The 20425-nt window shown below is 38.1% G+C and overlaps 1 protein-coding gene across 1 annotated transcript in view; it reads right to left on the bottom strand.

Annotated features, from left to right (window-relative positions):
• LOC138175814 (scm-like with four MBT domains protein 2) overlaps positions 1 to 20425 on the bottom strand; it is a 305235-nt gene that overhangs the window by 9350 nt on the left and 275460 nt on the right. The window contains exons 17-20 of the mRNA XM_069106316.1: positions 8688 to 8863; positions 3796 to 3962; positions 2986 to 3246; positions 1747 to 1875 (exon numbers count right to left, since the gene is read on the bottom strand). Coding sequence (XP_068962417.1) covers positions 1747 to 1875; positions 2986 to 3246; positions 3796 to 3962; positions 8688 to 8863 — 733 coding nt within the window. The remainder of the gene's footprint in view (positions 1 to 1746; positions 1876 to 2985; positions 3247 to 3795; positions 3963 to 8687; positions 8864 to 20425) is intronic.

A 20425-nucleotide genomic window follows, 5' to 3' on the forward strand; every position in this document is an offset into this window, starting at 1 on the left:
AAATTAAGAGCCCTTGATTTTGAAACTTGGGCTTCTGTAACAGACAGACACTAAACATTTCTACTGGTGTAGAATATTCCAGGCAGAAGAGTAAGAAAATATAATCAACAAAAACCTGATGTCAGAGCCTGATTTTTTAATAGTAAACCAAGTATGGCAGACTCAATCTTGTTTAAAGCATGCATCAGGGTTATCAGTATCAAAACAAGTACCATCTATACTATTTCCCGAAATTCTATATCCACCCTATAGCACTTAAAGAAGAAGAAACATTTACTACTCGGGCAGAATGCCATTGATAAAACTGCAAAGTCAATGACTGCTTTCCAGATTAGGTGAAGGGCTGGGAACTAATAACTCTGTACTGATTTACAACTCGTAGAAAACTGAGCAGCAGGGCAGCTAAGTGGCACAGTGAATAGAGCACCGGCCCTAGAGTCAGGAGGACCTGAGTTCAAATCCAGCTTCAGACGCTTGACACACTTACTAGCCGTGTGACTTTGGGCCAGTCACTTAACCCCAATCGCCCTCCAAAAAAAAAAATGAGCAGAAACTAAGATGAAAACAAGAAATGGATGCTTCAATATCCAGCTGCTAAATTAAACATATTAAAATAACACTCATTTTGTTCAAAATTGAAAATATGAGGGGAAGGGGAAAAAAAAACACAACATTTTTTTCCTACTTAAAAAAACTCAACACAATAACAAAACTGCCCTCACCATGGACAAGAAGGAATAGGCTAATAAATTTCATGTCCCATTCATTCCTGGATTTTCCTAGTCTAATGGTGGGACTCTTTATGTAACCATGGAACTTTTCCCACTGGTAGAGAGAAGAACAGACTACCATTTTATGGTGTCCTTGAGAACATGACACTCACAAATCTCTCAAAAATTTGATAGCTTTTTCCCCCTTTACTGTTTAAATGTCCATACTCACAAATCAGAGACATAATGACCTTTTTCTGATTTACTTCTATAAGGACAATTAAAAATGTGCTTTTATTCATCTTACAAACACACATGAAGTATTTTTTAAAAGTGAAAACTTAAGTAAAAGTTACTTTTTATATTGGGGAAAATTATGCTGTGATTAAAAATTGTGAAAATACAGATAATGTGCTATATTGAGCATATACTGTGGAAGGAAACATTCATTTGCTTAAATTTGAACATTTACATAAGGCTAGCAAGTCAGTCATGGGTGGTAATAAAAAAAATGCCTTCAAGGAAGGCAAATTTCCTTATTTTCTCTGGGGGTAAACTAGCAAAACCTTAAGATATAATTTTAAGGGACTAGAAGGGAAAATGCTATAAATATAACAAATTAAGAAAAGTGTGGGTCTCATTTTTTGCATCTATAAAATGAAAAGGTACTTTCTAGCCCTAAACTTCTAGGATTCTTCTGTTGAAATGCTGAGAAAATGCCCATCTTCAAAGATGTTATTACAACTTCTTGGCAAGGCCCTCACAGATACCGTACTCACACTTTCTGCAATGAACTAATAAGTCACTAAAAGTTGCAGCAATATCACAGTCCATGTTGGCAGGAGAAGGAAATAAAGACTCATGAAATGAGTCTGAGTTGGACACAGGCCTCAGGAGTCAGCCTTGCCCAACTCACACTTGAGTAATAATTCCAACTAAAACATACTTGACAAATGGGTCAAATAAGATTAAATTAAATTTTTAAAAAGTTTAATAAGCATCTCCTGTATCGAGTAAGAAAAAAAAGGTAGCGTACCTGCTCCTGAAATATTTTGGCCAAGGGGGCACAATCTGTCAGTTTAATGAACCTTACAACATCTGTCACGCTCCATTCTAATGGGTTACTCTCCAGAACAAGTTTCTCTTCCTCTTCATGTTTTACTTCCTACAGGAATCCAAAGGTGAAAAAGAGTAAAAGGAAATGATAAATATTTGCGGCAATGCTCTTCCTTAATTCTGAAAACCACTGAGCCAAACCCTCCCAAATATAAGGCACTGGTAGTATGTAAGGTACCTTTGGAAGCTACATTAACTATCTCCAGCCCGTAGAGCCAGAAAGTTTAATTGAGCAATTTACTTAAATACATTATCATAACTAGGGTCAGCATCGTGCCTTTAGGGATTGATGTTTTCAGCGTATGACACAGGAGCAAAAAAAGCATACACATGGGCTATTTAATGTAGCATACATTAATAAAGAGGCAAGAAATTTTAGCTTTACTACATAAATAAGCAAATTCTGGCACAAAGAAGATTGATGATTTGCTAGTTGATGGCGGCAGAAGCCACGGCAAGTGCAGACAACGGCAAATAGTGTCATGCCCTCACTCCTGTTCAGTGCTTGTTCTGAAGTCTGATATCCCACTTCCCTGAAATATGTCCAGGGGAGGCATACAACACCACTTAGAGAATTCTGTATACAAAAAGAGAACCCAATACGAGGAGGTCACAAACAAAAATATCGAAATGGGGCCAGAAAAAAATTCTGTCACCCCAGAGTCAAAGGGTGTTTGGGACATCTAACCCACTACAGACTAATGGGGTCTCTTCCATTTTCAAAGCCTCAAAGGAAGGCCTGTGACTCTTTCCTCTCACTTGTGGTGATGTTCCAAACCTCCTAACATAATCCTATTCTTTGAAAGGACTTCAGGGGTCATCTAATCAAGCCTGTACTTGGAACAGGAATCCTCTCTGTAGCATCCCTGACAAGCAGCATCCTTCCGAAGACCCCCTCCCTCTAAGGCAGCCCAGTCTACTTCTGGAAATCTCCAATTGCTTTGATTTTTTCCTTTACATGGAAATGAAACCTGCCTCTCTGTTCCTTCCAACTACTGCCTCTAAATCTGCCACATGGGGCTCTGTGGTGCTCATCAGCCCGTCATATACTCGCTGACCGCTATCCCGTCCTCCCTCAACCTCCTCTTCTCCAGGCCAAAGAGTGAGCACTCTTTTAGAAAAGGTTTCTCCATGCCTACCCTGGGGGATACTACTTCACCTCTGTCCTCTCCTGCTTGACTTGGGTGCCCTTTTCTCCTTCGGCACAGGAGAACGTCTGTGCTTTACGGCTTCTCCTGGCTCTTTCCACTGGAGGGGGTCGGTCTAATTCTGTGCTGCTCCGTAATGTGACGGCTCTCCGGGGACGGGCAGAGGGGACATCGGCTGAGGAAGTGTCCGTCTGGTCATCCCGAAGCTCCGAGCTGGTTTCCTCGCTCCCCGTGTCCTCTTCCATGGCATCCGCATCCTCCTCTTCACTCTCCTGACACAAAGAGAGAACTTTGTGGCTAGCATGGGACAGAAGGCTAAGGATGCATGAAAAACTGAATTTTCATCACCGCTGCTCTTCTCACACTCAGCAAGATTTTTAACCCTATCTCCAATAGAGATGCTGCACTTTACTAACCTGCATGGACTGCAAGTACCAAGTACCCATCATATTCTAATAATCTGTGCCACCTCCATGACCTATGGCTATCTGTGCGTAACAGACAACATTCTTTCTTTTTTTTTTTGGAGGGCAATTGGGGTTAAGTGACTTGCCCAAGGTCACACGGCTGTGTGTGTGTGTGTGTGTGTGTGTGTGTGTGTGTGTGTGTGTGTGTGTGTGTTAAGTGTCTGAGACCACATTTGAACTCAGGTCCTCCTGACTCCAGGGCTGGCGTTTTAGTCACTGTGTCACCTAGCCGCCCCCATCCTTTCTTTAATGAAACAATCACACCTAGCAAATGTACATAGCAGTAGCAATCCTCTCAATCACATTTATCAAATGTAGGCTGATAAGGTTCTTTTTTCTTGGAGAGACACTCACCTCTGCTGATCCTGCCGCAAAGTCTACTGTGGAGGATCGCCTCTTTTTCTGCACAAAAATGGATTTCCGTCGCTTCCTTCGCCTAGCTGGCTTAGGGGGCCCAATTTCAGTATTGTTTTCTCCAATTGGAGGTTTGACAATCTTCCTTCTTTTTCCATAATAATAAGCTATTAGGAAAAGTGAAATAAAAAACTGAATGAACAAAAAGTTTCCAGTAAATAATTTACTTACCAACATGCTGTTTGCTCTACATTCAGTAGAGATGATGAATCCTGGGCATTTTCTCTGGCTGTCCTCCAGGTCTGGAATGCTCTCCCTCCTCAGCCCCGCCTACCAACTTCCCTGGCTTCCTTTAAGTCCCAACTAAAATCCTAATTTTTCATAAGAAATAATTTTTTAAAAATACCTTAAAGGATATAAGGCATATCTTTTCATTGGTCTTGATCAGATGGTGGAAGGCTAAAAATTGTCATCAGTATATAGACACTCTAAGTTCTTTATACTGTTTCCTGTGACAGCAATTTCTATCAAGTGGAGTATTCTTACCATTGGTACCATTTTGGAGGGCAGACATACAGTGTGTCCCTGAAGAGACCTCCACTACATTTCCTAATCTGAGCAAAACAAATGTGTATTGATTTAGGGGCACAGGCCAAAGCATCTTGTAACACTTACTAGCTATGTGATCCTGGGAAAGTCACTTACCTCCAGCTACCTCAGTTTCCTCATCTGAAAAATGGGAATAATAATAGCACTTACCTCCCAGGGTTAATGAGGACAAAACAAGGTGATATTTGTAAAGCATGGTACAAATTTTAAAGTGCTATAAAATATTAGCTGTTATTATTAGAAACTCTGGCTTCCTTCCAACTCAACTACTCAATGGAATAGAGAATTCAGTTGTCTGACATATTAAATAGTAAGGAGTAGTCATCAGTATAAATGCCAACGTTCCAGGAAGAAATAGGTGTCTTAGATCATCACTGATGAATAATGTATTCATTAATATGAACTAAATTCATAATCAATTACTCAATTAAAATCACTACTGAGAATGAAATACTTATGGTCACGATCAAGAGAGCTCATTAATTAATCAGAATCTCATTTGTCCCACTATGTGGTTCTCATTTTATAAAAGAACAATGAAATATAGCAAAGAAAATTTTGTGGATGGAGGAGCCACAAGAGAAAAACCCAAATCTTTCTCCAAATTTCAACTTCAGGTGCAATTATCTTCCCCTAATAATCTAGACATCCGTAAACCCCTGGTCTGTAAGATGATGAGGTAGGACTATGTGATTTCTAATATTCTTTCTGAATTATATGATTCCCTACAAGCTAGAATTTAATCCACATTGATGTCATTCAGTGACCAATATTCATCAGTTAAGGAAGTAAATGAGACCAAATAATTTTAACCCTACTGATTCAGGTGAGTAACAGTGGAAAATTTCATATGGACGATATTTGTGTTTATAAGATTCTAAACAAAGCATTACATAAATATGATTTATCATCATCTTTGGATCAGACTCTTAATAGAGGCAAAATATCCCTCAAGAACCTGGAATTATTATAAAGCACTTTCTCTCTATTTCTCCTGGGACAGAAGTTGCTGAGCATGCATAAACTATTGCTACATGAACAATACCTCATATTTATTTAGCTGAATGAATGAGATACCAATGAATGAGTATCTATTTATGTTGGGAAATTCCAAACTGGGCATTCCAAATCTGTTAAAATCTGATTTTTGGAAGTAGGAGTATAGAAATCAAGGTTGGTTTTAGAGAATGAAGTAAGACGTATGGCATCTTTAAAAGCTTTTGAACTGGATTCAATGACTGTTGTACCTTATTGTTCAAAATTCCATCCAAAGATTGTTTTATCATCTTCCCTCTGGCTCTTTATAAATTTAATTCAGCCATCAGCAATACTCACTGTGAGCTGACCCAAGGGATGTTAAAAGATTTTGCAGCTTATAATGCCAGACCTAGAAAAATCTTTAATTTCACTTTCAATAGTATTTATTTTTAATTGCAGTTGCCTGCTTTCTCCTCCCTAAGCCTGAGAGGAAAGAGTGGCTTGTTTTTCCTCTCAATACCAGAGGCCAAGTTTAGTGTTCAGTCACGTCCTGCTGTACTCACTAAGGGTGGCTGCTGATTGGACCACAATACTGTGAGTACTAAAACCCTCTTACAACTCACTGTAACCTTACAGAGAGAGACCAAGTTTTACAGACATTCAGTTCAATTCAAACATTTATTAAGCTTTCTCTATATATAAGCCATCATGCCAGGTTCTGAGAGGAATATAAAGATAAAAATATGTGGTCCCTACTCTAGAACATATTATAATTTAATAAGGGAAAAAGACATAAACAATTATTACATATTATAAATATTTACAAATAACTTATAAGATATTATGCATGTGTATATGTGTTTATATATATGCATTCCGATATATATACACACGACTTTGTGAACTGATAGGAATTCTGGCATTTGTGGAGGGAAAAGCATCCATTCTCAACCCTGAGAGAGACTTAGGACTGCTGATCTTTGAAATGAAGAGAGATCTGAGTCATGCCTTACAGTACTAAAGGGACACACACAGTCTTCAAGAGACAAACAGAGAGGAAGGAAAGGGGATAGTAAGCACTGAAGACTAGCAGCAGCAGGGAACAATATCCACAGTCCTTAATGAGCTGAGCTAGAAAGATTTGCCAGCAGAGTGATAACGATTTAAAGTAGAAAATGAAAAGAATCCTGAGCTGTCAGAAAAGGGAGAAATAGAGGTGGGACACAAGGCCCTGTAAGCATCCCAGAAGAGAGGATTCAGGCTACTACTTAAAGGTCCAGGGATATTCTTAGCAAGTTTTGCTTTTCCCCCAACTTCCCCTCTCTGTGACTGTTCAGTAATACGATATGATATATTCTGCTCACTTTGTTTACCTCAATGTTTCCTGAGCCCTGATATTACCTCAAACATAAAAATACTAGAGATTAGCCAGAGATATACAAAATTTTAAAGTATAACAGAGCCAAACCTCTATCTGCAGGTTAGGTTTTTTTTTTTTTTAAACTGGGGGCTCTGAGCTATTGTGATTGTACTATTACATTTCATCTGATACAAAAATTCATCAAACAGCAGAAAAAGAGACTGTATGGACCAGAGGTTGTAATGAGTATGACTCATTAAACAATCAGCCTCTGATGTGAGAAAGGAAAGAGAACCTGGTGGAAATGGGAAAGGCATAGGTAAGATATGTAAGGGTAGGTAAGGACATCTAGGTGGTACAATGGATAGAGTGCCAGGCCTAGAGTCATAAAGACCTGAGTTCAAATTCAGCCTCTGCCACTGTGTCACCCCAGGCAAGTCACTTAACCCTGTTTGCCTCAGTTTTCCCATTTGAAAAGTAAGCTGGAGAAGTTACTGACAAACCATTCCAGTATCTTTTCCAAAAACCCCCAAATACGGTCATGAAGAGTCAGACACAACTGAACAATAACAACAAAGGTAATATAGGCAAGGCACAGGTGAGATTCCACTCTGCCCCTTCCAGAAGAAAGGAGGGAACAGAAATGAAAGTACATTCTGCATTACCACTCAGTGGTGCTGCTTAACATAAAGCAAAATGTGATAAATGCCTAAAAGAGGTACAGTGTGCTGTGAGAATTCAAAGAAGAGAGGAAAGATTAATTGAAGAGAAGGCATTTAGGTTTAGCCTCAGAAGGTGGGAGAGGATTTCTATGAGTCAAGGATGAAGTGAATGATGCCACATAGGTAAGATGTTTGGGGATATGTCTAAGGCACAATAAGTAGCCTGATACAGCTGGAATGAACATTATTCGAAGAAGAGAGGAAGAAAAGCTTAGAGAGGTAAGTAGATAGGAGTGGGATTGCAGAAGGGTTGTACAAGGTGACAGTCCAGTTTGGTAAAGATTGCTTTCTCTTAGAGCTAATCATCTGCCAGAACAGACTGGCTGAGCTGGAAGTCACCTGGGGGATGGTGGTGGGTGGGTAACAATGCCAGGTGGCAGCTTCAATTAGAAACCATATCTGATGCCCATCCGCTTTTATAAGCATCACTGATTTGTGACATTTTCATGGTTCCCAGGCTCCTGGCCTTGTTAACAGATAACTCTGAGAACCAAGACAAGAGCTGGTCTTTGTAGGGGAACACCTGGCTCTAGGTGGCCACTTACTGAGAGCACACACTCCTGCACAAGTCCAGCCATTCTGGGTAGCATATGCCACTGCTTCTGAAACGCTCTATGTCCCCCAAAACATTTGGCCAAGTAGTTTATATTGACAGACATGACGAATACAACTACTACTACCACAACCACCACTCAGTATGTCAATCCGAGTTCTTTTCCTTATGCTATACATTGACGTCACAAAATATTCTAAATCATTCAACCTCTTGAGAGTCTATTTGATTTGGAATAACTTCCATCCTCTTCCTCATCATCCCTCTCACTTACTATTCTATTTAATAGAACATGCCTAGGAGGCAGTATAGTTCAGTGGATAAAGAACTGGCCCCAGACTCAGAAAGACTTAGGCTCAAGTTCTCACTTTCTTCTACATACCCAAAGCAGTTGTTGATTTTTCAATGAAGAAAGGAAGTTCACCAAAATAATAAAATCATCCGTTTGGTCTAAACCCTCATCCCAACTCAAACCATTAATATTTGTTTAGAACAGACACTCCCACAGAATTATCTCTCAGACATTCCTGTAAAAAATTACTGGAAAATAACTAGAAATAAGAAGAGCGAATTATGGTGTGTGTAGGGTTTTTTTTTTTGGGGGGGGGGTAGGAAGAAGGGATGAGAGGGAGAGATAATGGCTTACACTAGTTCCACAATTAAGACTTACTGTATTTGGTTTTGGTGTGGATGGAACAGTTTTCTGGGCAGATTTCAGTAACCAGAACAGGACTAAACAGATTTGGACAGCATTCCAGCTTGGCACAAACTCTCTTGCAGAAATCTGCTACTTGGTCAGATGTTCGTACAATCTTCACAACTGCCCTGTATGTTTTGCCTCTGTACCTAGGAAAAGAGAAAAACATTTTTTTTTCAAAAACCCAACTTTTATTCATAGGGACAATTTCAAGACTATGTTTCACAGATATGATGATATCATATTTTAAAACAACAAAGCAATTTATGAAGTGGTTTACTTTATTTAGTTTCATATTTCTTAGTAAATTAAATTAAGGTTCAGCCACCATGTAAGCAGCTATTAAGTACAAGGAACCTTCTACCCCAACCCACCCACACATGAGGGTGAGGCCCTAGGGAAATAAAGATAAAATCAGACATTTGTTTAGATTTTAGAATACAGGAGAAATAGGAACACATGTACAAAGGACTGGGGCAGTGAAAAATATGAGAAGAAATTTAGCAGGTGAAATCAATTCTAGTTGAGGTAAATGGTCAAAGCTACATGGGACACATGTCCAACTCCATAAGCTGGGCCTTGAAGGAAGGGAAGGATTTCAAAGAGCAGTGATGAATGGAAGCAGAAGGAATTTTATTTCAAGAATGGTACACAAGGGGACAAGGCATGATAAGGGAAGGATGAAAAATGAGAATGCAGGAGTCAGTGCGTGGCAAACTTATCAACAAGTATTTTCATGCCATAATAACAATGAATTCTGTTTATAAACGGTTGGTGATATAAAGGAAAAGTTAAAACAATCCACTACAATACAATTTTCCATTAAGTATACTCTCATTTGGTAATGTGCAATTTAATACATGGTGCATAACTAATGAACACCAGTCCCCAAAATAAATGTTATGAAATGAAACTTGTGCTTTTATCATCACATTTAATTTTTGAAAAATTAAGTACATAAGTAATTATGTTATCATTTTGAAAACTATGCAATTCAGGACAAAGAAATCTTATCTTGGGAAAAACTGCGTATCTTCTAGAAACTCAATTGATTTTTATTATTCAAAAAATGGCATTTCTGCAAAGAAGCGGCAGGGAGAAAGACCTCACTACAATCCAAGGTGAAAAACACACTGAAGAAATAAACCAAAGAACAAGCCCTAGCCAAATCTCAAGAGTGAGGAACAATAAAGCAATGAGGGGGTCCCAGGGTCAGTTCTGAACAGACATATGGCCACAGCTCCCACACTTGGTTCTCCCATTTAGTGCTATAGTTGTTACTTATAAAAGCTAGGAGAGGTCATTTAGAGATAGTCATGATTTCTGGAACTACTTAAACAAGAAGATATAACTTTGGGAAAGTCAGAAATCTTCCTCCAATCCAAGCTTATAACTTCACAATAGAAGCCAATAGGAAAGCTACATCTTAGGTTACCACTCATCCCAATTTACCCACAAGAGGAGGGTATCCTGGAGAAGTAGGTAGTCCTACCATTCTCACCTCCTTGCTTTTTAAGTTTGTCTCCCTGTCTCTACTTTTTCTCTAAAATGCAGCCATTCTATCTAACACCACTGTAAGTGGACCTATGCCCCAAAGAAGACAAAGAAAGAGGAAGAGGACCCAGTTGTACAAAAAATATTTATAGTAGCTCTTTTTGTAATGGCAAAGAACTAGAAACAAAGGAGGGGGGAAGGAGGTTGTGTCCATCAACTGGGTAACTAGGGAATAGGCAAATAAATTATGGTATGTGAATGTCTCAGTATCAATTGTACCATAAGAAATGATGAAAGATATAGTTTTAGTGAAACCTGGGAAGATTTATATGAAGTGATGCAAAGTGAAGTGAGCAGAACCAGAACAATGTATACAATAACAATAAGGTAAAAAAAAATTGAAAAAATTTGAAAGACTTAAGAAACTCTTAAGAACAATGTAATGGGGGTGGCTAGGTAGCTCAGTGAATAGAGTGTCAGCCCTGGAGTCAGGAGGACCTGACTCTTCAAATCCGGCCTCAGACACTTAACATAAAAAACTAGCCATGTGACCTTGGGCAAGTCACTTAACCCCAACTGCCCTCCAAAAAGCAAAAAATTAAAAAAAATTTTTAAAAACAACAACAACAATGTAATGATCAACCATGATTCTAGAGAACTTATGATTATGATGGTCCTACCATAGGACCTGCTGCCCAACAGGGGTGATGGCCTTAGGATACAGAATGGGACATATATTTTGGATATGGCAAAGATATGAAGCTGTTTTGCTTGACTATTCATATTTGTTATGATGTTTTTGTTTTTAATAAGGGATAGGAAGGAAATAAAAGACAGGAAGTGATAAGAAAAGGAGATAGATTTTTGCTAATTGAAAAAATTAGAAAACATTAAACGCATCCATTCTAACTGAAATTCCCTTCAAAAAGTCCCCATATTGATTCTGAGGGCAAAATATTGCCAAAGACCCACGAAGCCCAAATTACACCTGTTAAATCACTATTCTCATCTCTTTTGTTGAACAATGTGTTGCAAACAGATCAATTATTCTCCCCCTGAAAGTGGCCATTGGTTCTTGCAAGTCAGGCCCTTTTACAGTCTCAGTTCTATAATTTTTTCTAAGGTCAGTCTCAGGATTTTTCCTCTTTTCTTAGAAGTGAAAGTACCATCTTTTTTTTTTAACCGAGAAGAAATTTCAAATGAATATCCTGAGGGTGACAACAAAAGTTCTAGTATCTAAGCTTTCCTAAATGTTTATTTCAAAACACAGCAATTTGATCATTGGAACTTATCTATCCTTTGAATTTAATTTCAATGTCACTGACCTGGGATGGAAGGACTCAAGAAATTATTCTAATGCCTTTTATTGATATGATCCCTTGTAACATTTATCTGTTCTTTTTAATCCCAGAACATGGTAGTGGCAGAGCAAGGCTTGGGATCATCTTTTCCAAAAAGGAGCAATATTCATTGAAAGGTTATGTGACTATTCCGAATTCAGGGGATAGCCTGATGCCCAAACCAGAGCTATATGTTGAAGAGTATACTGTATTTCCTTACAGAAACCACATGACTTATCACGTGACAAAGAGTAACTCATCACTCACAACACAATTTTTGGTTATGATGATGGATATGGGTTCTCTTTCACAAGTAGATGGAAGATGTTGCCTAGAGTCTAGAGACTACTTCCTTTGGTCATCTGCCCTTCTTCCATCTTTCAACACATCTCCGATTCTTTATGATGTTCAAGAGGCCCTTAAAGAGTGCTTTGGTCATTATATCCAGCATTTCTTTCTACACCCTGGGATGGAACTATCATCTTGTGCTTCAACTCCTTGTAAGATATTTTTTGTGTTTCTCTTTTCAGTCCAAAGATTTTTCTCCTTGGTAGAAAAAGAAAGGAAAATAAAGAGTTGAACAGTTCTGCCTTTTGTCCATCATTTCTTATCAAGATTCCATTTACCCTGGGCAACAGGGTTATACTTTTCTCTGATACTCCTTAGTCCCCAACACTGTCAGGAAAAAAAAAATTTGCTTTCAATGACTACTCTTTTAAATCACAATTCTAGCTTTCCTTTCTCATCAACCCCTCTTGGTATGCTAAACTTGACTTTCTATGCAACAGGATTTTTTTTTTTACTCCTTGGTAATAAGACTATATACTAAGTCCTAAGCTTCTGTAAAGTTATTTTTTCTTCCTAATCAAGAACTTTCTTCTTTAGCTTTAATAGGGTTTCTGTAATTCACTCCTGGGTGGCTCTCACTCATGACATTCATTATGCTTCAAAATGAAAACAGAATCAAATTGTGTCAATAGTATGAACTACCAAAATGCATTGGGAGCAAGGTTAAAATAATATCCAGTCTGTACATTTGTCCTTTGTTGCTGTCATCTCTTACAATTTATGTAGTCCTTGGGTTTTTACTAAATAGCTAAAAACCAGGCTTTTGGTGTAGCGTTTTAAAATTACAGAAAAGCAGTACAGAGCCTTGGTGAAATCCAGGTCAAGGCTTAAAGTGGGGAACCTGGGGCTCACAAATAAATGCAAGTTTATAGAATTCCCTAACAATTATGTCTCTGGCTGCACCCAAAATGGACGAATAAATTAGGCTATAACCAATGTATATATAGGTAAAGATTACAGCGTCTATGAGAGAAGATGGGGAGAACAAGTGCCCCAAGTATATTACAAATTTGGGGAGGGCAGAGATAATTTCTTATGATTTAGCTGGAAAATACTACAAAAACCTTAGAAGAAGGAAGATTAATTATATTCTACTTCTTAAATTAAATAAACATTAAGCACGTATTATAGGAAGAATTTTCATGCTATAGAAAATCTGTTATCCTCCTAATTATTGTTATATTTGTCAGCTGAGGATGCAAAGATAACTAAGATATTAGGCCTGCTCTTAAGGATATTACAGTGAAATAGGGGAGATAAACATGCAAAAATAATGACGGAATATGATCAATGAAGAGGGAAAGTACAAAACACGTGTTCTGACTGGGGGAAGGGAAAAAGGCAACTGAGGAGGACTTCACAAAGAAAGGAGGGCCATCGGAGGTGTGAGGTGTCTTTAAAGACAAGCAGAAACTTGAAGAACAGTAAATAGAAGTCAAGGGCGACTGAATTTCTGGCACTAAGGAGCTGAATTTGATGCTGATGAAGAGGATGGCAACAATGACTGTATATGTGGAATGCTTCATTTCTATTTCACTCTTTGTGAACCCACTTGGGGTTTTCATGGTAAATATACTGGAGTGCTTTGCCTTTTCCTTCTCCAACTCATTTTAAGGATAAGGAAACTGAGGCAAACAGGATTAGGTGACCTGCCCAGGGTCACACAGAAAATAAGTGTTTGAGGACAGATTTGACAGGAGGAAGATGAGTCTTCCTGACTCCCGGCCTGGCACTCTAACCACTGTACCTACCACTCTCTGTCTCTATAGTTTTTCAAATGCCTTCATATATTTTTTCTTGTTTAGTCCTGTAGAAAACCTATTATAAATATTCCCATTTTTACAGGTGAAGAAACTATGACTTACAGCACACTTTCATGACTTATCTAGGGCAAATGTCCTGAGTGTGTCGTTTCTAGTGTCATCTAGGGTCACATCACTCATGTAGTGTTCGGATATAATCCAGAACTCTTGATTCCTAATCAATACTTTATTATATTACAAAGGAACACAGAATTAATTGTTGGGTTTATCCAGTGAAATTCTCCCCAGAGGTGAGGGGAAGTGTATGACAAAGAAATAACTCCTTTTTTGGTAGACTGGAGTTATGAAAAGATACTGCTGAAAAAGCACGGTTTCACATTTTTCTATTTCCCATTGCAGATATGAACCCAAAGCAAAAAATCCTTAGCTATATAATTTATTAAATGGCCCAGAAAGGCTACTCTAAACACTGATAAGATTTTAAAACATGCCTTATAAGTAAGGAAAAGAAAAAGCAATGGGGAGATATTAGAGGAAACTAAGTTGCTATACAACAGAAAATTCCCTGCCATTATAAATCACCTCAGAAGGAAGGAAAAGAAAAAAATGGGGAAAAAAATCACTGCATCAGAACTGATGAATTTTCAAAGATAGCATTTTAAAAGAAGGTGGTCAGGAAGGCATCTTGCATGAAGAGAGAGTGTCTATTCCAGGCAGTTCCCAGATAGGGCACTCTAGTTAAATCCTTAACTTAGTTAAACTCTTTCCCCAGTTTTTTAGAAAGTGAAAGCTTTCTTGCTTGTTTTGTTCAGTGAGGTTTATCCTGTTAGTCAAGAGGTCAGGAGATCAAATAAGAGAGTCATCAGAATAGATTACCTCCAAAGAAAGGGAAAAAACAGAGTTCAGCAAACAGATCACAAGTCTGATACTGAAGTGTCAGGGAAAATTTCAATTCCTCAGACAACCGGCAGAGGCCTCGAGCTGTCAAAAACAGAGAAGCTAATACTTTTCCTTTTTTGCCTTAATGATAATTTGCTTCTTTGAGAAGTGGATGAAACAGCGAAGGTAACTCTTATTATTGACAGTTTTCATTGAGCAGGATATACTAATTGCTGGGGGCATCAATGATGGCAATCTTGGAAGGAAATGATAGCTCCAAGTTAGAATTTATGGTACAAAAGAAGAGGAAAGCTGGTCAGAGTATTTGATATGCACCCTCAATATGGGCAAATCGTGTCACAAATTTTCAACGTAAGGCTAGGTAGTATCCTACAGCCAAAAACTCAAGAGGGGAATTCAACTCAGTGGGGATCAAAAAGCTCAGAAGTATGGGGCGGCCAGGTAGTACAGCGAGTAAGAGCACCGGCTGCAGTGTCAGGATGACCTGGGGATCAACTCTGGGCTCAGATACTCAGCACCACACCCAGAAATAACTGGCCCTGTAACCTTGAGCAAGTTACTTAACCCTGATTGCTTTAAAAAAATTTTTTTAAAGCTCAGAAGTATAAATTCCAAGGAAGAGGAAGATAGGACATTGAGATCAATGTAGAGCAACTTACCAACCTACTCAGATATTTAAAAGACTTATACAAATTGTGGAAAGGGCAAAAATAATAAGAGAAATCAAGAAGTCTGGCATGATCCTATAAGAATTATTAAGACCACACCTGGCCCCAGAGAAGAGATGATAAAATGCATCTCCAATCTCCCCTGCAGAGGCGGAAGATCATGAGTAGGGAACATAGATACTGACACATGCATGCACGCACACACAGACACACCTTTAGACAATCAGTAGATTCTTTCAATTGGCACTCTGTTCTGTGTTCTGAAGTTGTAGGCAGTTTTATTATCTTTTCTTATATTATTTCTTGAATTATGGTATTCAAGTTTTTTGACTTGTCATGTTCTCCTGGAACAGAGGTGTGTTTACACCTTACTGCTTAAACTAGACTAAAATGCAATTAGGAAATATATAACAAAACAAATACAAATGCAACACAACGTAGATAATGTTACTATGTGATTTCTAAACTAATATGTAATCTGTAGGGATCCTTGTACACAGTTTTGTGACCACCATTTCTATGTGAGTTTGAAACTACTCTTCTGAGAGACCTGTGATCCTTAACTTATCTCTATATATCCTGTCCTTGAGTTCAGATCATATTCTCTTTAAATGATAACTGTTTTTTGCTTCTCTTCTTCCAGAATATATATTGCATATATTTGCATTCCAAATCAGTTATCCTCTCATTTGTTTTTTGGTGAGATTTATTCCCCTGGATTCAAATTCTTCTATTCTGTCAATTATTTCTCCTATGTAATCCATAAATTCTTTCATAATTCTTATTTCTCTTTCAAACCATTCAGGGCCCTCTACTTCATCAGGTATTGGTTTCTTCTCCTTTGTCTTGCAATACTTATTCACAGATACTTGATTTCTTTTCCCTGATCTGGAGGCCATTTTCTGTTCTGTTGTTAACGTCCTTAGTCATTTTCCTTCCTCCTGGTATCTTCGGTAATTTCAGATTTTCCCCATTATTTTTCCCTTCTGATTCCTTCCCTTGTAATGGTTTTTTGCCTCAGAGCCATTTCAGTCTCTTCTTACATTGGGCAATTCACGTTTCACTGGTCTTGAGCTCAAGTTTCTCCCCCAAGCGACTTCTGGAGAACACAAGTGGTCCCAGGTAAGCAGCTGGGCTCTCTTCCTCAGGTCTAGTAGAGTACCTCCTAGCCACAAACCCGTCCTGCCCTGGTTTTCTCTGTTCTTAGTATTCTAGTTGGGTACTTCTGCAGCACAGAGCACTGCCATGGTGTTGTACCCTGCCTTTTGGTTTTCCCTGGAATAAAGAGGGAGGAGGGGGAGTTGAGTTCTGCTACAAGCCTGTAGGCTGCCTTGTACAGCCCTGCTTCTGGAGTCAAGTAGGAAGTCGGGGACAGGTTGCTGAGTGAGTTGGTAATTAGGCTTTAGCTTCTATGCTTTTTAGCTCATTGGTTCTTTTTCTCTTTCATACTTAGTGTCCTGGACCATGGAGAAATCTGAAACTGCTTTGTCACTTGTACACAATTCCTATTTTGGAAAGGTTTGAGAGGTAATGAGGATCAGAGAAAACAGTCTTCCATCTTGTTGGTTGTGTAACCCAGAAGCCTCCACTGCATGAACTGTCAAACATGTATAATAGGATGATAATAGACCATGAACTGAAGGGACCTCAGAGGCCCTCTAGGCCAACACTAACTCTTATTTTACAGGTGACAAAACTGAAACCCAAAGGGGTAAAGAGACCTCCCCAGGGTCACAGAGGCAGTAAGTGGCCAAGCCAATTTTTAACCCAGGATTTCTGACTCCCAATCCAACACCCTATCCACTGAACCATTCTGCCTTGTGCTGGCTTAATTATGCTGAATTGCTTGTTATGTCCTCGTTTAAAAAAATTTCTCTGCTGTAAGTGATGGTTCTCTGGGGAGGGTTGTAGTGATAAATACATTCAGAAATGAAAGTGAAGTAAAAATGATGTTTGATAATGAAATTACTTTTAAAAAGAATAGTAAGAGTGCTAACGCTCAAAATAAACTGCTAAGGAATTCTAGACATCAAAAAGTTTTTGTTTTGTTTTTAAAAACTATAATGGCTAAAATGAAAAAATTAAAGAAAGCATAGGATCTATGTTCTGGGTAGGGACTACAATGACAGAAAGCAGGCTTTTCAATATGGTGGCAGTTGTGGTGGTGTTAGTGGTAGGAGCAGCAGCAGCTAATATTTACATAGTGCTCACTATGTACCAGGCATTGTGCTAAGCATTTTACAATCATTATCTCACTTGATCCTCCTAACAACCTTGAGAGATAAGTTTAAGCAGTATGTCCAAAATACTGGAGAACAAGGAAATATACAATAAGAGAGTCTTTTCTGCCAAAATATGTAATAGTAGCTGAACTGCATATAACGGCTATTTTTATTTTTATCACTGGTATTCAATAAATGGTCATTAATAAATTGATAAACACCTTAAATACTGTTTAAACACTGTAAGAACCTCTTATGGGAATACTGAAAGTCTTTCTGACACCATATAAGTGAATAAAAAGATGTCAGAAAATTCCTATAGAAGATATATGGTAGTTCTTATGTAGATTTATACCATCAAGACCCTTTTTCCAATGATATTTTAAATTCCTTCCAGTATATAGGTTTTTACATTTATGTGAAAAAGCAGGAACTATGAATGATAATTGATAGTAATCTCCTTACCCCGATGAATAATCAAAATTCTATCTTTCTTTGAAACACTGTTTGCAATTGATTCAGTGACATATACCTTTGACAGCTCAGTGAATTAAATGCAAGTTAATTTATTCATGACAGCAAGGATTTCTGCCTTTCAGCTAAGTGGGAAAGAGCTCTCTCTCCTTCCTTTCCTACTAAAGTAAACAGCAAAGTTGTCAAGATCTAAAAAGCTGTCATTCTACATCAGAAGGAATGAGGTGACTCAACATGTAGTATGATAACACTAACATTCCTGCTGACTATAAACCTGTCATCATTAGCAGCTGCTCAAAGATACTATTGTGATCTAGCGCACTTGAAACCCAGTTGAGACAGACATTTTCTCATTATAAGTTGCTGTGTAAGATTCTGAAATGGAACTTACTGTCATATTTGATATAAGAGGTAATATGTTGCTTTTAGAATATGGCAGGGCCAGATTTCACAATGCCTGTTTTGATTTTATTAGGCTGGATTTAATAAAAACTCCGATCGACTTGGCAACACAGAAACTAGTGCAAGCTCTGCAAAAAGTACCCTCTCTGTTTTCTAGCATTTGGAACAGGATCCTTATGCTCTGCCACTGTTATGAAGGACACTCGGTACAGAATTCACTTGAGAAGGAATCCCCTAGGGAGAGTGAAATTCTCTGGATGCTCCTATCTGCAGATGACATTTTGCTGATAAGAATCAATCCTGATACTCTAAATTAGATCTATGATCACTCAAAAAAAAGTCCAACCTAACCATCCATACAGTGTATGTATGTACGTATGTATGCATGTATGTATGTGTTATGTGCACATATATACACACATATACATAAATGTATTGTGCATGTATATATCTTGGATAGGCACTACCAAAGACAATGAACTAGGCCCAACATTAAACAGAAGGAAGAGTGAAGCAAATTATGTAGGGCTTTTAATGACCCCAAGCTTCTTCCTGAAATAAAAACTTATCATTTTATTATTAACAGTTTCTGGTGATGGTGTACAACTTTAAATTACAGAATGCTAAATCATTGAGAAATCAAAATGAAGTGTGTCATCCAAAAAGCAAGGAAAAACATAAAATGAATATTATTAGGCTAGAGTACAATACCAACAATGTACAATATGAACAAAGTATCGCATAAGTTACTGTTAAAGAGATAAATGGCCAGGTCTTGTAAAATGAGAGGGATGGCAGTGTGTGGGTCATATGGGTATTCAGGTAATCAAGAGATCTTGATGAAGGCCCCATCAAGTTAGGTTGACCCCCTATGTAAAATTAAGGGAAGGGTATGGATAAGTGTTAGACAAAATGAAAAAAGCAGAGGAGGGTCTATGATCTATGTTGATAAAAGGAAATACCCAAATCACTGAGATCACAGATCCACTAAAAATATTCTGTCTGTATCTATTAGATTTATTCCATGTGCACTGAATTTGGGGTTATATTTGGGGACCAAAATAAAAAGATTTTCCTGGCTGTCCAGAAAAAGGCTCTACTATTACTGATGCTTTTCTTTTTAGTGGAGGAGAAAAAGGTAATTTTAGAGGAGAAAAGTTCCAATTTCCCTTTTCTGTGCCATATATGATATTTGTAAGAATGAGCTGCAGACAGACTTTCCCTAAAGCTTTCTTAAAATTGAGTGGATAGGGGCGTCCAGGTGCCTCAGCAAGTAAGAGCACCGGCTCCAGCGTCGGGATGACCTGGATCAAATCCGGGCTCAGATACTTAGCACCACACCCAGAAATAATAACTGGCCGTGTAACCTTGAGCAAGTTACTTAACCCCGATTGCTTTAAAAAAAAAATGAGTGGATAGAAAAATTAAGTATTTGAAACAATGTGATGCTAATCTTTGAGAAATAAAAGAGCAGAAGGACAAATCTAATAATACTTCATCCAACAGAATGGATATGCTACAATGCCCATCAAAAACCAAAAACAACCCCCCAAAAGCCCTTGAGTGTTTTATAGATACTTTATACCTTGTATTGTCTAGTAAAGCATCATCATCCCATCAGTGATTTCAACAATAAGTCATAGTTCAGAAGATGTCCCTGAACATATACCTGGAGTGCTAGTCAATTGCTGGCAATAAGTGGGATGTTCAAGATAAGGATAATGCCATGTGCTAGTTTTTCAAATATACAGTGAGCATCAAAAGGAGATGATGAACTTATATTGGAGAAGGATTAATTTAGGTTAGCTCTAAGTAAAAAATTCTTGATTCTTAAAATTTTTAGCATGCTCCCTAGGTACTCTCTATGCAGGATGCAACCTCTTCAAGGGAAAGAGGGATGCATACACAAGATAGGAAGTTCCTTAACTTTTTTGTGCCATGGCCCTGTGCCCCTACTCAGAAAAATGCTCTGAAGTGGGTCAAATAAAATGTACAGGATTACAAAGGAACCCAGTTACACTGAAATTACTCAATATTTTTTAAAAGGTTCACGTATCGCAAGTTAAGAACTCCTGGACTAGATATATATAGATTCTTATT

Source organism: Petaurus breviceps, unplaced genomic scaffold (assembly GCF_028583685.1).
Source record: "Petaurus breviceps papuanus isolate PSGF00001 unplaced genomic scaffold, PetGlider_PUasm1.0 79, whole genome shotgun sequence".
Lineage (NCBI taxonomy): Eukaryota > Metazoa > Chordata > Mammalia > Diprotodontia > Petauridae > Petaurus > Petaurus breviceps.